The sequence below is a fragment of the Geotrypetes seraphini genome, chromosome 3 (genome assembly GCF_902459505.1).
Source record: "Geotrypetes seraphini chromosome 3, aGeoSer1.1, whole genome shotgun sequence".
NCBI classification, from domain to species: Eukaryota; Metazoa; Chordata; class Amphibia; order Gymnophiona; family Dermophiidae; genus Geotrypetes; species Geotrypetes seraphini.
Window position 1 is genome coordinate 398,235,562 of NC_047086.1, and position 17,629 is coordinate 398,253,190.

A 17,629-nucleotide genomic window follows, 5' to 3' on the forward strand; every position below is an offset into this window, starting at 1 on the left:
ACTCAGCAAATACGACCATATTACCAAAGCATACTTAGAATCTCACTGGCTACCAATAAAAGCAAGAACACAATTCAAACTCTACTGTCTCCTATTCAAAGTAACCCACGGCGCGGCACCCAGCTACCTAAACAACCGTTTTCACTACTATCTCTTATCCAGAAGAAGGAGAACACAGAACATTTTCACCTACCCTCCTCTCAATGGTACTCGACGCAAGAAACTTTATGACAACCTACTAGGGACACAGGCAGCTAATATTGACTCCGACATCTCAAAATTATTGATCGAAATTACAGACATAAAAGAGTTCCGAAAAGAAATAAAAACACTACTGTTCAAAAAATATCTCCCATCAATCTAAACCGCCATCTAATGAGTTCCCAATCAATTCTTTAGGGAACAGAATCTCTTTATCCAACCAAAATAAACACCCCTACTGTCCATATCATCAACATTAATTAATCAACAGCATGCAAACATCAAAACAATAAATACACCTCCGCTTACAGGCATATGATGCTACTCTCCATCCGAAGAAACTTGACTCAGCTCATGAAACATCTTTTGTAATCTAGAATATATGGTAATTCTTTATTATCCACCAGTTGTAAATTGACTCAGTTGCTATGTAACATCTCCTGTGATATTGAATGTACTATAATTCTTCAATATAAACTGTAATTAACTCTTCTCCTGTAATGTAATTCTACTGGAAATACCCAGATATCTTCTTTATTGTAATCCGTGGCTATGTTACATCTGCTGCGATATGTATTGTAACTCTTCACTGTTACTTGTAATCTACTCTTTTCCTGTAATGTAATTCTACTGGAAATGCCCAGATATCATCTTTATTGTAATCCGCCTAGAACCGCAAGGCACAGGCGGAATAGAAATCCCTAATGTAATGTAATGTAATGTAATGAATTGCAGGATTATTTGAACTCTATATTTTGTGCAAAAGATTTATTTTGCTTTGTTTTTCTTCTTGCATTGTGGGTAGAGGAGGTGGGGTTGGTTGTACTTCTCATATTAGCAGCTTAGAGCAACAACTTTAAACATGCAGGCTCTGAATCTGTTTTTCGGCAGCTATAGGATGCCAGATTGTAGTTAGACAGCTACTAAACAGAAAAAGTGGCCTAGCCAGGCTGGAACATAAGGCTTATAAGAAAAACAACAAGTCATACGTTGGCCTTGTGCTTGTATAGACAACAGCCTGCTAGAAGTAATTACAAAATCAAAGATCTGGCATTTTATTGGCCACTCGGCTATGGGAGCAGTTTAGGAATATTGTTAAGTGCCACTGACTCGCGTTTGAGTCCTAGCAATTTGATGAATTACAGATCTAAAAAGAAATCGGGTTTGTGCTAGACGGTAAGGTCCTCCAGCATCATCCTCATGTCTATTTTCAATGTATCCAGCCATCCAATTGCAGGTTACCCTCTTTGCCTGGTTCCTTTTTTGATCCAACCAAACCCGTTATCCTTCTCCATCTGATAGTGTAATCAAAACAAGACAGTTGTAATTTCATCATTTGAGCTTTGATTGACATACCCGGTTTGATCTCTTCCAGAATCAATTTGTTAGTTCTGCTGGTGGTCTACAGCATGCATAAAATCCTTCTCCAGCACCAAAGCTCAAATGAGTCAATCTTCTTTCTGTCTTGTTTCCGTAATGTCCAGTTTTTGCTTCCATAACTGACCACTGAGAAAATGAGTACATGGACAAGTCTGATCTTCATTTGGAGTATTATTTCTTTGCCTTTCACACTCAGTTTTTGGATGTCTGCAAACAGCTCTTTGTTCAGCTTCTCTGTTTGTGTTGGTTGGAGGCCTATAGATGACCCTGTGTGTACACAGAATAACATCTTCTCTCTTCAAGCTGATTCATAACGTTTTTTCCAATACCCAGGATCCTGCCCCACCTACCTGTTATCAAACGCCTCCACCACATTCAAAACCAACTTGATGCTATGGATTCAAACCACACTAACAGAAGGCCAATTCCCACAGGAATTAGGAGAGATTATAATCACCCCTATCATAAAAGATCACAAGGGCCCAATAGATAGCCCCTCCAACTACAGACCCATCGCCTCAATTCCAATGTATGTCAAAATAATAGAAGGCCTTGTTACAAAACACCTCACAAACTACCTGGAAAAACATAACCTACTTCACCACTCACAATCAGGTTTTCGAACCAACCATAGCACAGAAACACTTCTAATCTCACTCCTAGATATAGCCCGGCAACACATCAGTAAAGGAAAAAAGATGATACTAATACAACTTGACCTCTCTGCAGCATTTGATCTAGTTGACCACACCTTATTACTACAGATACTCGACGCCATAGGGATCTCAGGCAAGGTCTACAATTGGTTACAAGGGTTCCTCAAATCAAGAACCTATAGGGTAAAATACAATGATACCAAATCAGAGCCATGGGCAAACCCCTGCGGAGTACCACAAGGATCACCTCTCTCACCTACACTCTTCAACCTCTTTATCTCCTCCTTAGGAGCCACCTTAGATAAACTAAACGTCACATCCTTCAGCTACGCAGACGACATCACCATACTCCTCCCCTTCGACCTGTTAGAGCCCACCACCACAGAAAAGCTGGAAACAACCTTAGATACAGTAGAAAAATGGATGATGGATCACAAACTAAAACTAAACCCAGAAAAACAAAATTCCTCCTGCTTGAAAAGGCCAAAACCCCTACCATCACAGAACTGATAATCAAAAACACCAAATACCCAATACAACTCGAACTAAAACTACTAAGAGTTACCATAGACAGATGTTGCACAATGCACTCCCAAATCAACAAGACAACACAGAAAGCCTTCCTAACTATGAGAAACCTACGCAAAATCAGAAAATTCTTCAACCAAACACAATTCAGACTAATAGTACAATCCTTAGTACTAGGTCTACTGGACTATTGCAACTCCCTATATCTCCCTTGTCCAGCCTCTATGATAAAGCAACTCCAGACCATACAAAACACCGCCCTCAGACTAATCTACTCACTTAGAAAATATGATCACATAACAGCTGCCTTCTTAGACTCCCACTGGCTACCCTTACAAGCACGAATTCAATTCAAATTCTACTGCCTATTATTCAAAGCTTTACACGGCTCTTCCCCATCCTACTTAACCAACCGCTTAAACCAGATCTCCTCAAAAAGACACAGAAGAACCCCTAACCCTTTCACCTTCCCCCCTTTCAAGGGCACACATCGCAAGAAAATGTTCGATAACCTTCTGGCAACTCAAGCAGCAAAACTCAACCAATCTGTCACCAACCTGCTGACAACATCGGACAACTTCAAGACGTTCCGCAAAGAAATCAAAACCCTGCTCTTCAAAAAATTCATCCAAAAACCCTAACCCCCTTACCTACCACCAACTCACTTCACCAACCTCTCACCTTCATCCAGAAAATTCCAGTTACCCAAAAAAAAAAAAAAAAATTGCATCCTCACTGGAAAATGTCCAGTAATCTCCTCTGAAATGTTTACATCTCTGGAAATGTCCAGTCAATTCTTTTGTAATCCGCCTTGAACTGCAAGGTATAGGCGGAATAGAAATCCGTAATGTAATGTAATGTATATCAGCTGCTATAATATTGGTTTTCATATATAGTGCTACTTCTCCACCCTTTCGGCCATCTCTATCCTTTTGAAAATGGTTATATCCCACTCATGGGAATCACTGAACCATGTTCCTGTGATAGCAACAATATCCAAGTCAGCTTCTGTCATCAGGGCTTGCAGATCCTGAACTTTATTAGCTAAACTATGACACTTTTATAGTGTTTTGTCTACTCTCAGCTTCCTCTTTGTTGATGGTGTTAGCATTACCTTCCCCACTGCTGTTGCATTTTGGGGGGGATGATATTTTGATTCCACCTGCTTCCTTCCCTTTGTCACTCCCACACTCTAGTTTAAACACCTGAATTTCTCTGCAAAAAACCTCCTTCCCACCGTAGAGAGATGTAGGACATCCCTACAATACAGTATAGCCTTTCGTTTTTCCATATATTGCCCCATCCTCCTATGTATCTAAAACCTTCCTGTTGACACCAGGATTTAGAGCCATTTATTATAGTAAAAGGGCACCTTGATTTTTAAGGGAAAAAAAGGTAGGAAACAGTCATGCATCTGCTTATTACTCTGCAGTGTGTCCCTATTAATCTGAAAATTCTATTTAAAATGTTAGTCTTTGTTTTCAAAAATTTGAATGATACTTATATTCAAATATAGTCAGATATACAAGGATATACTGAAAATATAATCAGATACAGAGGGATATGCTGAAAAGCTCTCAGTCCAACCAAGGAGGGAAAGACATGGAACCCTGAAACTTACAAGTTATTCTTCATATTTACCCTTAAATTCAACACACTTGGCATATCGAGTCTGAAGTTTCTGTAACCCTTCCAAAAAATATTCAGATGTCTGGTCATTGACATACTGCTCTGCTGCTGCAATCACCTCCAAATCACTCAAACTGTCACCTTTTCAAACTCTTTTTAAGATCTGAAAACAGAAAATAAGTCAGATGGAGCAAGATCTGGTGAGTAGAGTAGATGGTCAATGCACTGAAACCGCAAAATATCCATCATTTTGCCAGCCTTGTGAGCAGATGCATTGTCCTGCAAAAAAGAGAACTCCTTTCCACAGCTTCCTTCTCCATTTTTTTCTTTCAATGCCTTCTTTAATCGGCATAGGAGGTTACACTATTATTTCTACATTAACTGACTGGCCCCTTGGAAGATAGTCAGTCATTACAACACTTTCCTGATCCCAAAACACAGAGGCCATGACCTTTCCTGCTGACTTTTGGGTCTTGAATTTCCTTGGCCTTGGAGAACCTGAGTGCTGCCATTGCAGGGGCTGTTGTTTTGTCTAAGGATCATAGTGGTGTAACCATGTTTTATCAACAGTAACTAGTCGTTCCAAAATGTTAATGTTGGCACCAACTCACTGAAAATGATGCAAAATCAACTTGGAAATATCCACTCAACATAATTTTTCATCAGCGTTCAAATATTTTGGTACCCACTTGGCTGACAGCTTCTGTATACTCAGTTGCTTGTAGATTATACACCCAACACGTTTCCCTGGATATCTGTAGTGTTTCAGCAATTGTTTTAGCTGATATTCCCCGATCTGCCAAAATCAGGTCATGGACATGGTCAACAATTTCAGGAGTTGACACCATTTGAGGCCTTCCAGACCTTGCATTTTCAGTCTCAAAATCTTGAAGCTGAAAGTTTGCACACCACTTCTTCACTGTGGAGTATGATAGGCATTTGTCACTCAATGTTTGAATCATACATTCATGGATTTCCTTTGGAGTTTTCTTCTGCAGGAATAGGAACTTCATGATGGCTCAGAATTCCCACTTTTGGTTGACATGGTTCAATCAATGATCTGAAATAATGTCAAAACATTTGCTTTGCAAAATAAAATAACACTCTTCAGCTACAGTGGCAAAATAACACTCAGAATTTAGGAAGTTGTCTGGACTAAGAACTTTTCAGCACTCCCTCTTATTCTAAAGAGAGCATTATGCTTGTCATTGGATATTTGATTAGTTATTCCATCAGTTAAGCAAATAAAATATGCTGTAACCTGAAAATGTAAAATTATTGGAGTTGTTCCACATGCCTGACTTCTCTGTCTGCGTATAATAAATCAGAGACCTCCTCTTGAAACATATCTTTCTGAAGAATTATTGAATAGAGAATGACCTTGATTTTGGAGAACTCGTTTTATTTTTTTGTAATATTCAATTGAAATTGGTTACTAATGTACTTGACAATATTTCTCTGTATCATCGCAATATATGTACAGTCTCTTCCCCTGTAAACCGCTCTGAACTGTTTGTGGTATTGCGGTATACAAAAATAAAGTTATTATTAAGTTTAGCTAAGTTTGTTTTCTAAAAAATTGGTTCACCGATTCAGTGAGTCCTGAGTCTCCCCACATACATCTAAAGCAGTAGCAGGGGTGGTGGAGGTTGGTAGGCAGAGGCAGTGCAGTGAGCAGGCTGCTCCTAGCCTGCGCTGCCAGGACCTTCCTCTCTGCCGCTTCACTAATGACATCACTGATGACTTGGTGGATATTTGAGATTAGGTTGTTTAGTTCTGTTGAGAATGATTGGAGTGGTATTAGTATAGTGATATCATCAGCGTATATATAGAATGTCACATTTAGACTTTGTAGTAAATTAGCCATAGGGACTAAGTATATGTTGAACAGTGTTGGTGAAAGTGGAGAGCCTTGCGGGACTCCACAGGAGTTTGTCCATAGAGAAGAGTATTTACCTGCACTATATGTTTGATAAGATCTGTTTTTCAGGAAACCCTGGATCCATTTATGTACATTACCCGTGATTCCAATTGAATTCAAGCAGCCCATCATTAGATCATGATCTACCAGATCGAAGACACTGCTCAGATCCAGTTGGAGGATCAGAGCACTGGTACCTAAGCTAAATAGGTTGTTAAGTTGATTAATTAGTGAAGCTAGTATGGTTTTTGTACTGTAACCTGAACAGAATCCAGATTAGGAATTGTGCAGGATACTAAATTTTTGTAAGTATTTGACCAGTTCGTCATTTGCTAATCCTTCAAGTATTTTAGTGAATAACGGAATATTGGCTACTGGTCTGTAATTATTAGCGCATGTAATAGAGTCCTTCGGGTTTTTATGATAGGTGTGACTATCCTAGTTCCTGCCCAAATCGTCCTTCATGCTATTGGAAAGTGACCCATTTGAAGAGGTTTGCTCTGAAAGAGAAAGGTGCATTGTTCACTACGTTGCTTGGGCAGATATCTAACTGACAGTGCTTTTTTGTATATTTAGAGAACAATTTGCAGAGAAAGTTCCAGTCGGGGATGGCGAATTGGTTCCAGAGAACAAGTCTGCTCTACTATCATCTGTTGGTCTAATTAAATTTGGCATGTCATTAGTTTGGCCTCCAAAATTGGCTCATAAGAGTACTAATTTTGGTTTTGAAGAAGTCTACCAGTGTATCAGCAGTTGGGGGGCAATTTTTGGAATCAACTTCAAATAGAGTATTGACCAGTTTAAACAGTTCTTTACAGTTGGTTTTTACCTCGCCAACTGTTTGCAGGTAGTGTTTACTTCGTTTTTCTATGATCTTAGTTTTGTAGTCTCTAACCTTTGCTCTCCATTTGATCTTGTCTTCGTCCTTACCAGATTTAATACAGACTTTTTCCATTTTTCGTAGATCTTTTTTTAAAATCCATTAATTCCTTATCAAACCAGATAAGATCTGATAACCAGATAGGATCTGATAACTATGATTTGGATTATTTTTCCCAATGTGCATCACTTTGTATTTGTCCACATTAAATTACATCTGCCATTTGGATGCCCAGTCTTTCAATTTCCTAAGAGCTTCCTGCAATTTTTCACAGATTACATGTGTTTTAATCATAAGAACATAAGAATTGCTGCTGCTGGTTCAGACCAGTGGTCCATCATGCCCAGCAGTCCGCTCATGCGGCAGCCCTCTGATCAAAGACCAGCTCCCTAACTGAGACTAGCCCTACCAGCATATGTCCTTGTTCAGAAGGAACTTGTCTAACTTTGTCTTGAATCCCTGGAGTGTGTTATCCCCTATGACAGATTCTGGAAGAGCGTTCCAGTTTTCCACCACTCTCTGGGTTCGTACGGAATCTATCCCTCACTTGTCTTTCCAATTTCCAGATCATTTATAAATATCCTTGTAGGTCTTCTCTATGTACCTCGGTCTCCCTCAGCTCCTCCAAATCTGCTACTGTAGTGTTAAGAAAAAGGATTCGTTCTCTGAGAGCTAGGAGCTCCTTGCATCAAGTGCACACATATTAACTCTCACCAACTGGGAAATAATCATACCTGTGACAGTATAAAAGACTGAATAGTGCCTCTCTCACTGTTGGACTACCATCTGCATCTTAGTAATATTGAGCTGTTATACTATTTGCTTTATTTAGTGTTTGATCCTTAGCAGGGAATTAAATGTAATAACAGTCTGTAATTAACACTCCTCCTATTATCTTAATTAGAATAACTAACTATAAATTAAAGACTATAAGGCCTAGATTCACTAAACTTACCAATCTTGTAACGTTTGTGTTCCCAGACCCGATTCACTAAACTGCTGTCCGATGAGTCTCCTCTCAGATCCGATCCACCCATGCAAAAGAGTAAAACCCCATGCAAAATAACCAAGCGATTGATTCACTAACAATTGCTTGGCTATTTTGAATTGGGTTTTACTATCCTAAAACCCGACTGCTGCAGACCTGTTGGTAACTGTGTTACCGACAGGTTCGCCTGGGTTTTTTTTCATTTATTAAAAAAAATGGCACTGATATTTAGCATGTATTACACACGCAAAATATCTGGCCAATAAAAAAAAAAGAACCCCCCCTCCAACAAAGCGCTCTGTCCCTTCCCCTCTCCCCAAATCCAAAAAATAGAAATAAATGAACGCAATAATTAGGTTGAAGACAAAGTAATCCAGAGTTTATCGAAATGTTTCCTTGCAAATTCCATGAGATGCAATTCTTTTACTACATAATGGAGTTTCAATGCATTAACAACTAGGGGCTCCTTTTACAAAGGTACATTAGGGCCTTAACACGCAGAATAGCGCGTGCTAAAATGCCAAGTGCACTAGCCGCCACCGCCTCCTTTTGAGCTAAAAACCCTAGTGCATCTTTGTAAAAGGAGCCCTAGAGGTTTTCACTTAAGATTAGACTTGATTTCTTAAAATAGAGATCTAAAACATTTTGAAATAAGTAGACAGTTTAATACAATGCTAGTAAGATTTGATACTCACTTTTTTGATATCACATTCATCCAGGTGATTTTGAATAAACTGAACACTTGATGTAAAGTCTGCAGAATTGAACTCATATGGAATATTCCAGCCAAGAGGACCAAATTTGCGCCGTTCCTGAACCATACACCAAAAAGATAGAGCTATGAGTTCCAATACTTTGTCCTGGTACTGTTACCGAGACAAAAACTGAACTACAAGAAAATGTAGGGAGTCACACTTAAGGGCAAATTTGATAAGAAGCGCCCAAAAGGTAGGCACCTAATTAGGCACTGTTCAGTGCGATTCAAGTAAAATTGAGTGCCGTTTAATGAATCACGCTGAGTGGAACCTATTTTGGAGGCGCCCAAAATATAGGCCAGCTCTAGGAACAACTAAAAGTTAGGCACCTAGCTGAGCGCCTAAGTACGCTTAAGAGCAGTGATTCTGCAATAAGGCGTCTAACACGTAGCCACGCCCACGCCTACCATGCATAGCGCCTATTTTTTTGAAGGCCGCCTAAATTTTTAGAGGCGCCTTGTTACAGAATTGCACTTTCTTGATAGGCGCCTATGTTTCAATCAATGCTGATTAAAAAGCTTAATTGAGCTTATTCAATTTAGATAGGCGCCTAACTTTAGGCGCTGGTTATAGAATTTGGGCCTTAAAGCCTCATTTTACATAAGTGAGAAATGGAATGTCCAAGTTGAGATTTTAACAATTTCCAATTGATTTTGCAAAAGGTTTACCAACAATCAAGAAAATCCATTAAAATATGTACAAGGGGTTTACATGCCTTTATTTATATTAATTTTGTGGGGAGATTTATCGGGAGATTTATTTTAATAAGATATTATTAATTTCTTATACACACATTCATTAACTTAATTCATCCTCTTTATGCCTTAGCGCTCCTTTTACTAAGCTGCGATAGCGTGTTTAGTGCGTGCAGAATTTTAGCGCGCACTAAACCCACGCTACGCAGCTAGAACTAATGCCAGCTCAATGCTGGCATTAGTGTCTAGCGCGTGGGGCAATTTAGCACATGCTAAGCGCACGCTAAAACCGCTATCGCAGCTTAGTAAAAGGAGCCCTTAGTGTTATAGTGATATTATTGTATTCCTATTATAGAAATTTTATTATAACAAAACTTTTGATAATCTGATGAATATAATTATATCCTACAAAAATTTTTATACTAAATCTACACGTTAAAGTTAACTACTTCACAATCCATAATACAATATTGCTGCTATAGGGTCCATTTGGATTTTTTTTTTTTTAATTCTTTATTCATTTTCATATGTTACAACAAGTGTAGCAAATAAACTCATTTAAAACTTAAAGATACACACTTGATTAACTCTCATATAAGCATCAAATTTAACATTTCATTACAAATTAAAATTCTATAATATTTTAAATATTATGAAAGAAATCTAACATTTATATCATCCTTATTGAATCCCTCCCTATTCAATAAATCATAAAATTATCCTTACTGTGAAATTATTGAAATACTCATGTATTATATAATAACAACAAGTAAAACCCACCCTTTTCCCCCCTAATCAAATACCTTAACATGGGAAAAGTTAATCATTCATTACAAAAACCTGTTAACGGTCCCCAGACTTTCTGAAATTTACTAATATAACCTTTTTGCGTTGCTATTGTGAGCTCCATTTTGTATATATGACACACAGAATTCCACCAAAAGTTATAATTTAACCTGTCATATGTTTTCCAATTGTATGTTATTTGTTGTATTGCTATTCCAGTTAAAATAAACAAAAGCTTGTTATCTGACGAGATTTGACTTCTTGCTCTCATTTGGATTTTTATCATTGTATTTTTATGGTTTTATATGGCAGCGTACAATAAATCAATTCCAGATCATCTGTATCCACAGTTTTTTGTTTTTATCGATGGATTGTTTTCACTGTGGATTATTGGGTCTTCTTTTTCTTTGTTGCGATAGCAATATATACATATTATATAAACTTCATTACAATGCTACATGTTAAAATTCATATATACTTGTTATAAGTCACATTGTTAGAATGCTACAATTTGGTATATAATATAATATATATATGATTCTATATCGATTCAAATAAATTTGCGGTTTTGAAACAAAGCTACTATATAGTTGGTTTTTTTAAAAATTTACAATGTTAATTTTCATAAATCATGTCATATAGTTACATACCTTCACAATTACTATGAGTTTGTCGCTATGTAACTTGTGACAATATTATGCTCCTATACATAACTTAATAACTTATAAGGGGATCACGAGTAGGTCGGAAGATGTTATAATGCCACTTTACAGAACAATGGTCAGACCACACTTAGAATACTGTGTCCAACACTGGTCTCCATAACTTAAGAGGGATAAAATTATGTTGGAAATGGTTCAGAGGCGAGCCACGAAACTAGTCAAAGGCATGGAGAATTTAAGCTACAAGGAACGCCTCGGAAAACTGGGACTGTTCACCCTCGAAAAGAGAAGACTGCGTGGGGATCTAATAGAGACTTTTAAAATATTAAAGGGATTTGATCAAATTGACCAGGAAGCAGCATTACTGACATTTTCAGATGTGACGCGGACAAGAGGTCATAGCCTGAAACTGAATGGCAGCAGGTTCAGGACAAATGTCAGGAAGTTCTGTTTCACACAGAGAGTGGTGGGCGCTTGGAATGCTCTCCCGGAGGAGGTGGTGGCAGAAAATACTGTGCTGGGTTTCAAACGCAAGTTGGATGCACACCTTCTTGCAGATCATATTGAGGGATACGGGAAAACCGGGTCTCCAAAAAGGAGCACCTAAATGGGCCTCCGCGTGTGCGGATCACCAGACTAGATGGACCTCGGTCTGATCCGGTGAAGGCGTTTCTTATGTTATGTATGTATTTAATAATTAATTCTTTTAACTTTGTCATGATTAAAATAACGTTAATGTACATATATACTACTACTTATTTATATTATTCATTTATGGCTTATTAGCTGCTATGAAACCTTTAATTCGTCAACCCTTTAAATATATTTATTTATTTATTTTCTCTCTCTCTTTTTTTTGTTTGCTTCTCTATTTCTGCTAAAGTTGTCTGTTTTATGCTGTGAGGAAGACTGACTGTTGTGGAGCTGTTGCCAACCTGAAGGGTAGGATCACAAGCTAGAAATGCCTTTGCAAGACATGGAATCTCAAGTATTTCCTGGGGGCCAGACAAATGGGAATATGAAGGTACGCCTCCATCAGATCTAGGGAGGTTAGGAATTACTGATCGGACCATCTCCATATGGAAGCATAGTACTTTGAGGTCCAGAATCGGTTTCCAGTCTTCGGTGCCTTTTTTGGGTGCTATGGAATATCTGCCACAGCCTAATTCTTCATCAGGGAGTGTTTCTGTGGTATGACTATCTAACAGCCTTTGCACTGTCACTTGGACTCTGGTCTCCATGTCTGGCTGGAGAATTCACAAACAGATCTGGGAGAGGGTGAAAGTCTTGTGACCCTGTCGAATAAGATCTAGAACCGAATGGTCTGAGGAAATGTGCTCCCACACCCTCGAACGCTGACAGCTGCCCATTAATGTGTGGGAGTGCTGCTGCTGCCTTGGTGTCATTGTGTCTTCTTGAAGGCAGGGCTGACACGAGACTCAGAGGGTTGCTGATGTCTGGAGCTGCCAAATTTCTGTCTAGAATCCTGATAAGATCTATCAGGAGACACTGGTGAGGAATGAAAATTGCTTATGCCTCTCCCAGCAGGTCGGCAAAATCTTAGGATCAGGCAGAGACTTAGGATGGCGATCCACTACACTGACCATGAGGTTGTCTAAGACCTTACCAAATAGCATCTGCCCTTTAAAAGGCAATCTTTTAAGGTGACTTTGGAAGTTGGATTGCCTGCCCATTGCATCCTGAAGGGGGAAACGGCATACACCGACACCTTGCTTATGACTCTAATATCACAAAGAGCATCTGCCACATAATCTACCCCCCCCCCCCCAGCAGCAGCTGCAGGCATACGTCCTCCTCTGCTGCAGGACTCCGCTGTAACCTGGTGTGGCAGGCACATGCCACAAATGAGGCTGCCACTGGAGCTTTGATCCCCAAAGCTAGCACTTCAAAAGGCCTCCTAAGAACCAAATCCACCTTGTGATCCTGTAAAATTGGGGGAGGGGGATGCAGCCGGCTCCCTGAAGCCCAAAGGAACTCACACAGGGCCCCATAGCCTGCGCTCAAGTCTCTGATAAATGAGAAGATGAGATAGCTCCCAGGGGAACGGTCCCCAAGCTTCCAAACTGCACCAACCTGGAAGTTGCCCTGCAAGCAGCAGATCGCCCACGTGGAATCTGCATTCTCTCCCAGGAAGAGCTGCCCCAAATTGGGGACCTCTAGGCACCAAAGCCTCCCAAAATGGATTTTAAAAATACCCAAAAAAAGTAATCAGAGCAAGTCAGAACACACCTTCTCAATTCGTTTGCAGAAGGCAAAGCTGAAGAGGGCACTATAGTCCACTAGTGAAGGAGGAGGAGCTGAAAATGGGATTGACATCCTTCTGCAGTGGTTTGCGATCAGAAAATAGTCACCTTACAGTACAGACTCCTAGGTTTATGTAATAGAAACCATCTATATCAGTGTTCTTCAACCCTTTTACACCTGTGGACCGGCAGAAATAAAATAATTATTTCGTGGACCGGCAAACTACTAAGACTAAAATTTTTTAAAAAACCATCGCCGCCCCATCCCCGCGAGCTCGGTCCCACAAACCATCTGATCCCATCTGCACAAGCCTCAAATAGTTATGATTTTATATTGAACATATTTTATTAAAGTATAAAAAGAAACAATATTCTATACAATTGTCATTTTATAAATACAAATAATACAGGACAAAGATCAACAAAAACCCTGTCTCCCCTCCCCTTCACATATATCCCCTCTACTATCAAGAAAACTGAATAAGCTAAATTATTACAGAATGCTACACAAATATCATGTAACAGAATACCACAGTCACACATGACAGGAATGGTTTTAGGGAGTAGAACTAGGGCAACTGCCCCCTGGTCAGAGAGAGCCCTAAGCCAGCTGGAAGCTAAAGAAGTAGTAGTGCCTGGGCTTTGCACTCCCCAGTTATGTCTAGCAAGATACATATTTCAAATCTGATATATTTGAATCACAAGATAGAAATAAAATTATTTTTTCTACCTTTTGTCGTCTCTGGTTTCTGCTTTCATTGCCTTTTCACTCTCTTCCATCCTGCGTCTGCCCTAAGAACATAAGAACATAAGAATTGCCACTGCTGGGTCAGACCAGTGGTCCATCATGCCCAGCAGTCTGCTCACGCGGCGGCCCTCTGGTCTAAGACCAGCACCCTAACTGAGACTAGCCCTACCAGCGCATGTTCTTGTTCAGCAGGAACTTATCTAACTTTGTCTTGAATCCTTGGAGGGTGTTTTCCCCTATAACAGCCTCCAAGGATTCAAGACAAAGTTTGGAAAGCGTTCCAGCTTTCTACCACTCTCTGGGTGAAGAAGAACTTCCTTACGTTTGTACAGAATCTACCCCCTTTCAACTTTAGAGAGTGCCCTCTCGTTCTCCCTACCTTGGAGAGGGTGAATAGTGTTTTTATCTACTAAGTCTATTCCCTTCAGTATCTTGAATGTTTCGATCATGTCCCGTCTTAATCTCCTCTGTTCGAGGGAGAAGAGGCCCAGTTTCTCTAATCTTTCGCTGTACGGCAGCTCCTCCAACCCCTTAACCGTCTTAGTCGCTCTTCTCTGTACCCTTTCGAGTAGTACCGTGTCCTTCTTCATGTACGGTGACCAGTGCTGGACACAGTACTCCAGATGAGGGCGTACCATGGCCCGGTACAGCGGCATGATAACCTTCTCTGTCTCTTCAGTCCAGCATCTGCCCCTTCCATCTATCCTCCTGCTCCCCCCCCCCCCAATTTGGTCTGGCATCCATCATCTTCCTTCTGTTCCCCTCATGGTCTGGCATCTCTGTCCTTCCCTCCCCCCTGTGGTTTTTAGCATCTCTCTTCTCATTTCCTCCACTCAGATCTGATATTGTTCTCTGCTCTCTCTTCCCTTTTCTTCTCTGGTCTTCCTTCTCTATTTTCTGCCTCCATCTAAATTAAATTATTTCTTACTATTTAGTCCTGTTTCCCTCTTTTCACTGTGTCTACCCACAGCTTGTCACCCCTTTCCCTCACCCCTCCATTATCTTACTATTTTCTTCCCCCTTTATTTATCTCCTTCCATCCAGTATGTGTTCTTTCCCCACTTCCATTCAGCATCTGCTCTCCCCTCTCAACTGACATCCATCTGCCTTCTGCTCTCTCTCCCTTCTTCTCACTTCCATCATCTGTCCCCTTCTCTCTCTCATCTCCTCCATTCCATCATCTGCTCCTTCTCTCTCCCCCCCCCCTCCAACTTCCATTATCTGCTCCCTTCCCCTCACCTTTGCGGGTCACTTTCTTTCCCCTGAGGTGGCTCATGTCAGAGGGGAAGCTTTGGCCGAGCAGAACCGCTTGCAAGGAACAGTGGAACTTACTTGATTGATGTCGATGCTGGGGCCCGTTGCCGTTTGAAGAAGAAGAAGAAAAAAAAAAAAGGTGGAAAAAAGGGACCTGCAAAGGCGAGAGGAAGGGAAACCTTCAGGACAGCTGCTCTTTGCCCTCCTTCAGTGACCCAAGAATCCAGACCAGCAGCGGCAGCTCTGTATATTTTTAACTTCGGCACAGAGCTGCCCCTAATCAATAGTTTAGCGCGGTTTCATGAGGCAGCTTCGGGGCCTTTGCTAGGCCGGCCCGCTTCGATGATGCGATGTGGGCCGGCCTAGCAAAGGCCCCGAAGCTGCCTCATGAAACCGCGCTAAACTATTGATTAGGGGCAGCTCTGTGTCGAAGTTAAAAATATACAGAGCTGCCGCTGCTGGTCTGGAGGTGCGGAGACAAGGCAGGAGGCAAACGCGGTGGAAGGCAGGAGTCCCGGCGAAGGCAGGAGTCCCGGCACCGCGACTGCAACAGGAAGTTGCAAGTCAGCTGACGCCGGCCTTTCGTTGCGGCGGGGACCGAATCCTTCGCGGACCGGCAAGATTTTTTTGCGGACCGGCACCGGTCCGCGGACCGGCGGTTGAAGAACTGTGATCTATATAATTATGGTCCATGTTAGGGAAGGGGTGAAAGTGTTCCTATAAATTCTAACCCTCATATTCAAAAAAAGTTATATTTTCAGTCGAATTTAAAAGCCTAAGATCTCAGCTGAAAATTCATCTTTAATTATGGAGCTTAAAAGTTCTCCTTATAAATTGTAGGACTGTCATTCATTTGCCTAGATTTATGAACCAATTTATGAGCCTAGTGCAGAAATCACTGTCAAGCCACTGACTTTTTTCCCCACTCTCCCATCCCTGTTATCACTCATTTCTTGTGCTCATAAGTTAAGGAGTCCAGTGAAATTCTGGGCATAATTTATACACTAAACCCTAGTATATTTTCTAAAAGGTCAATTTAGGAGCATCACTCATAGAAGCATAAATACAACTTATTTTGAGGAATTGGAAGAACTGTGACAGATTAAATTACACTTTCTGGTGGGAATCTCTCTGTTATACTTTTAAAATGGAAAGTTCGATGGCTGTACAAGAGGGACGGTATAAGAAATTTATGGATATTTGGGAACAATTGACTAAGCTCTGTAAGGAATGATAACTGATTTTATTTTATCGACCCTTAAGGGTGAGTGGGAGGGGGGAGGATTTTGCTTTGGAATTTCATTTGGGGAATATATGGAGGGTTTCCTGTAGGTATGTAATTTTTCTGATTATTTGGTGTGGGGTGGGGGGAATAGTTGTGCATTAATGTTTATAAGTTTAATGTGCATTTCGTGTAAACTTATGTATATTGAAATTATTTGCACTATAGTAGTTTGGAAATTTAATAAAGATTTACAAATAAATAAGAAGCATAAATCTTTAGAATATCAGGCCCTGCTTAGTGATGATATACAAAACACAGGTATGATGGGTTAATATTTAGCTTGCAGCAATAAGCAGCTTGTAAGCCACTCAAAGACCATCTCTTTAAGCTGAACCTTGGCATGCATGACTCCCAGCCCTGAATATATGGTATCTGTGTATGAAGAGGAGGATTTCTGTGTTCACTGAATCTTTCAAAGTGCGGAAATTCAGCAAACAGGCCTCTGATGTCATAGCAACAGGGAAACTGTCTGTACATTATACAGACTCCGCCCACTGCCAAGAGCAGAGAGCGGGAAGTATGTGGCACAGTGGCTAAAGCTACAGCCTCAACACCCTGAGGTTGGGGGTTCAGACCCACGCTGCTCCTTGTGACCCTGGACAAGTCACTTAATCCCCCCCATTGACCCAGGTCCATTAGATAGATTGTGAGCCCACCAGGACAGACAGGGAAAAATGCTTGTATACCTGAATGTAAACCAGCTAGGCTATAAGTGGTATACAAATACTTAAATAAATAAATACTGTTGGCTGTTCTGAAAGATTCAGAGTTTATCAGCCTAAGAACAATGTAGAGGGAAAGAGAACTGCAGTTGGAGTGAGAAGGGGAAGGAAGACATTTGGAGTAGGGAGAAACAGCTTGAATATCTCTGGTTAATAGTTTTGTGGGAGCTGGCGGAGAATTTCTCTAAGCAGCTGTTTACCACTATATATATAGCTCAGGGGATCAGTGTCCCAGAGTCCTGAATATATTGATAAAGGAGAAATTTCTATTTGTC

General features: G+C 40.5%; 1 protein-coding gene across 1 annotated transcript in view; it reads right to left on the minus strand.

Annotated features, from left to right (window-relative positions):
• DNAH8 (dynein axonemal heavy chain 8) overlaps nucleotides 1-17,629 on the minus strand; it is a 1,666,792-nt gene that overhangs the window by 48,885 nt on the left and 1,600,278 nt on the right. The window contains 1 exon segment of the mRNA XM_033937418.1: nucleotides 8,879-8,995. Within this exon segment, the coding sequence (XP_033793309.1) occupies nucleotides 8,879-8,995 (117 nt within the window).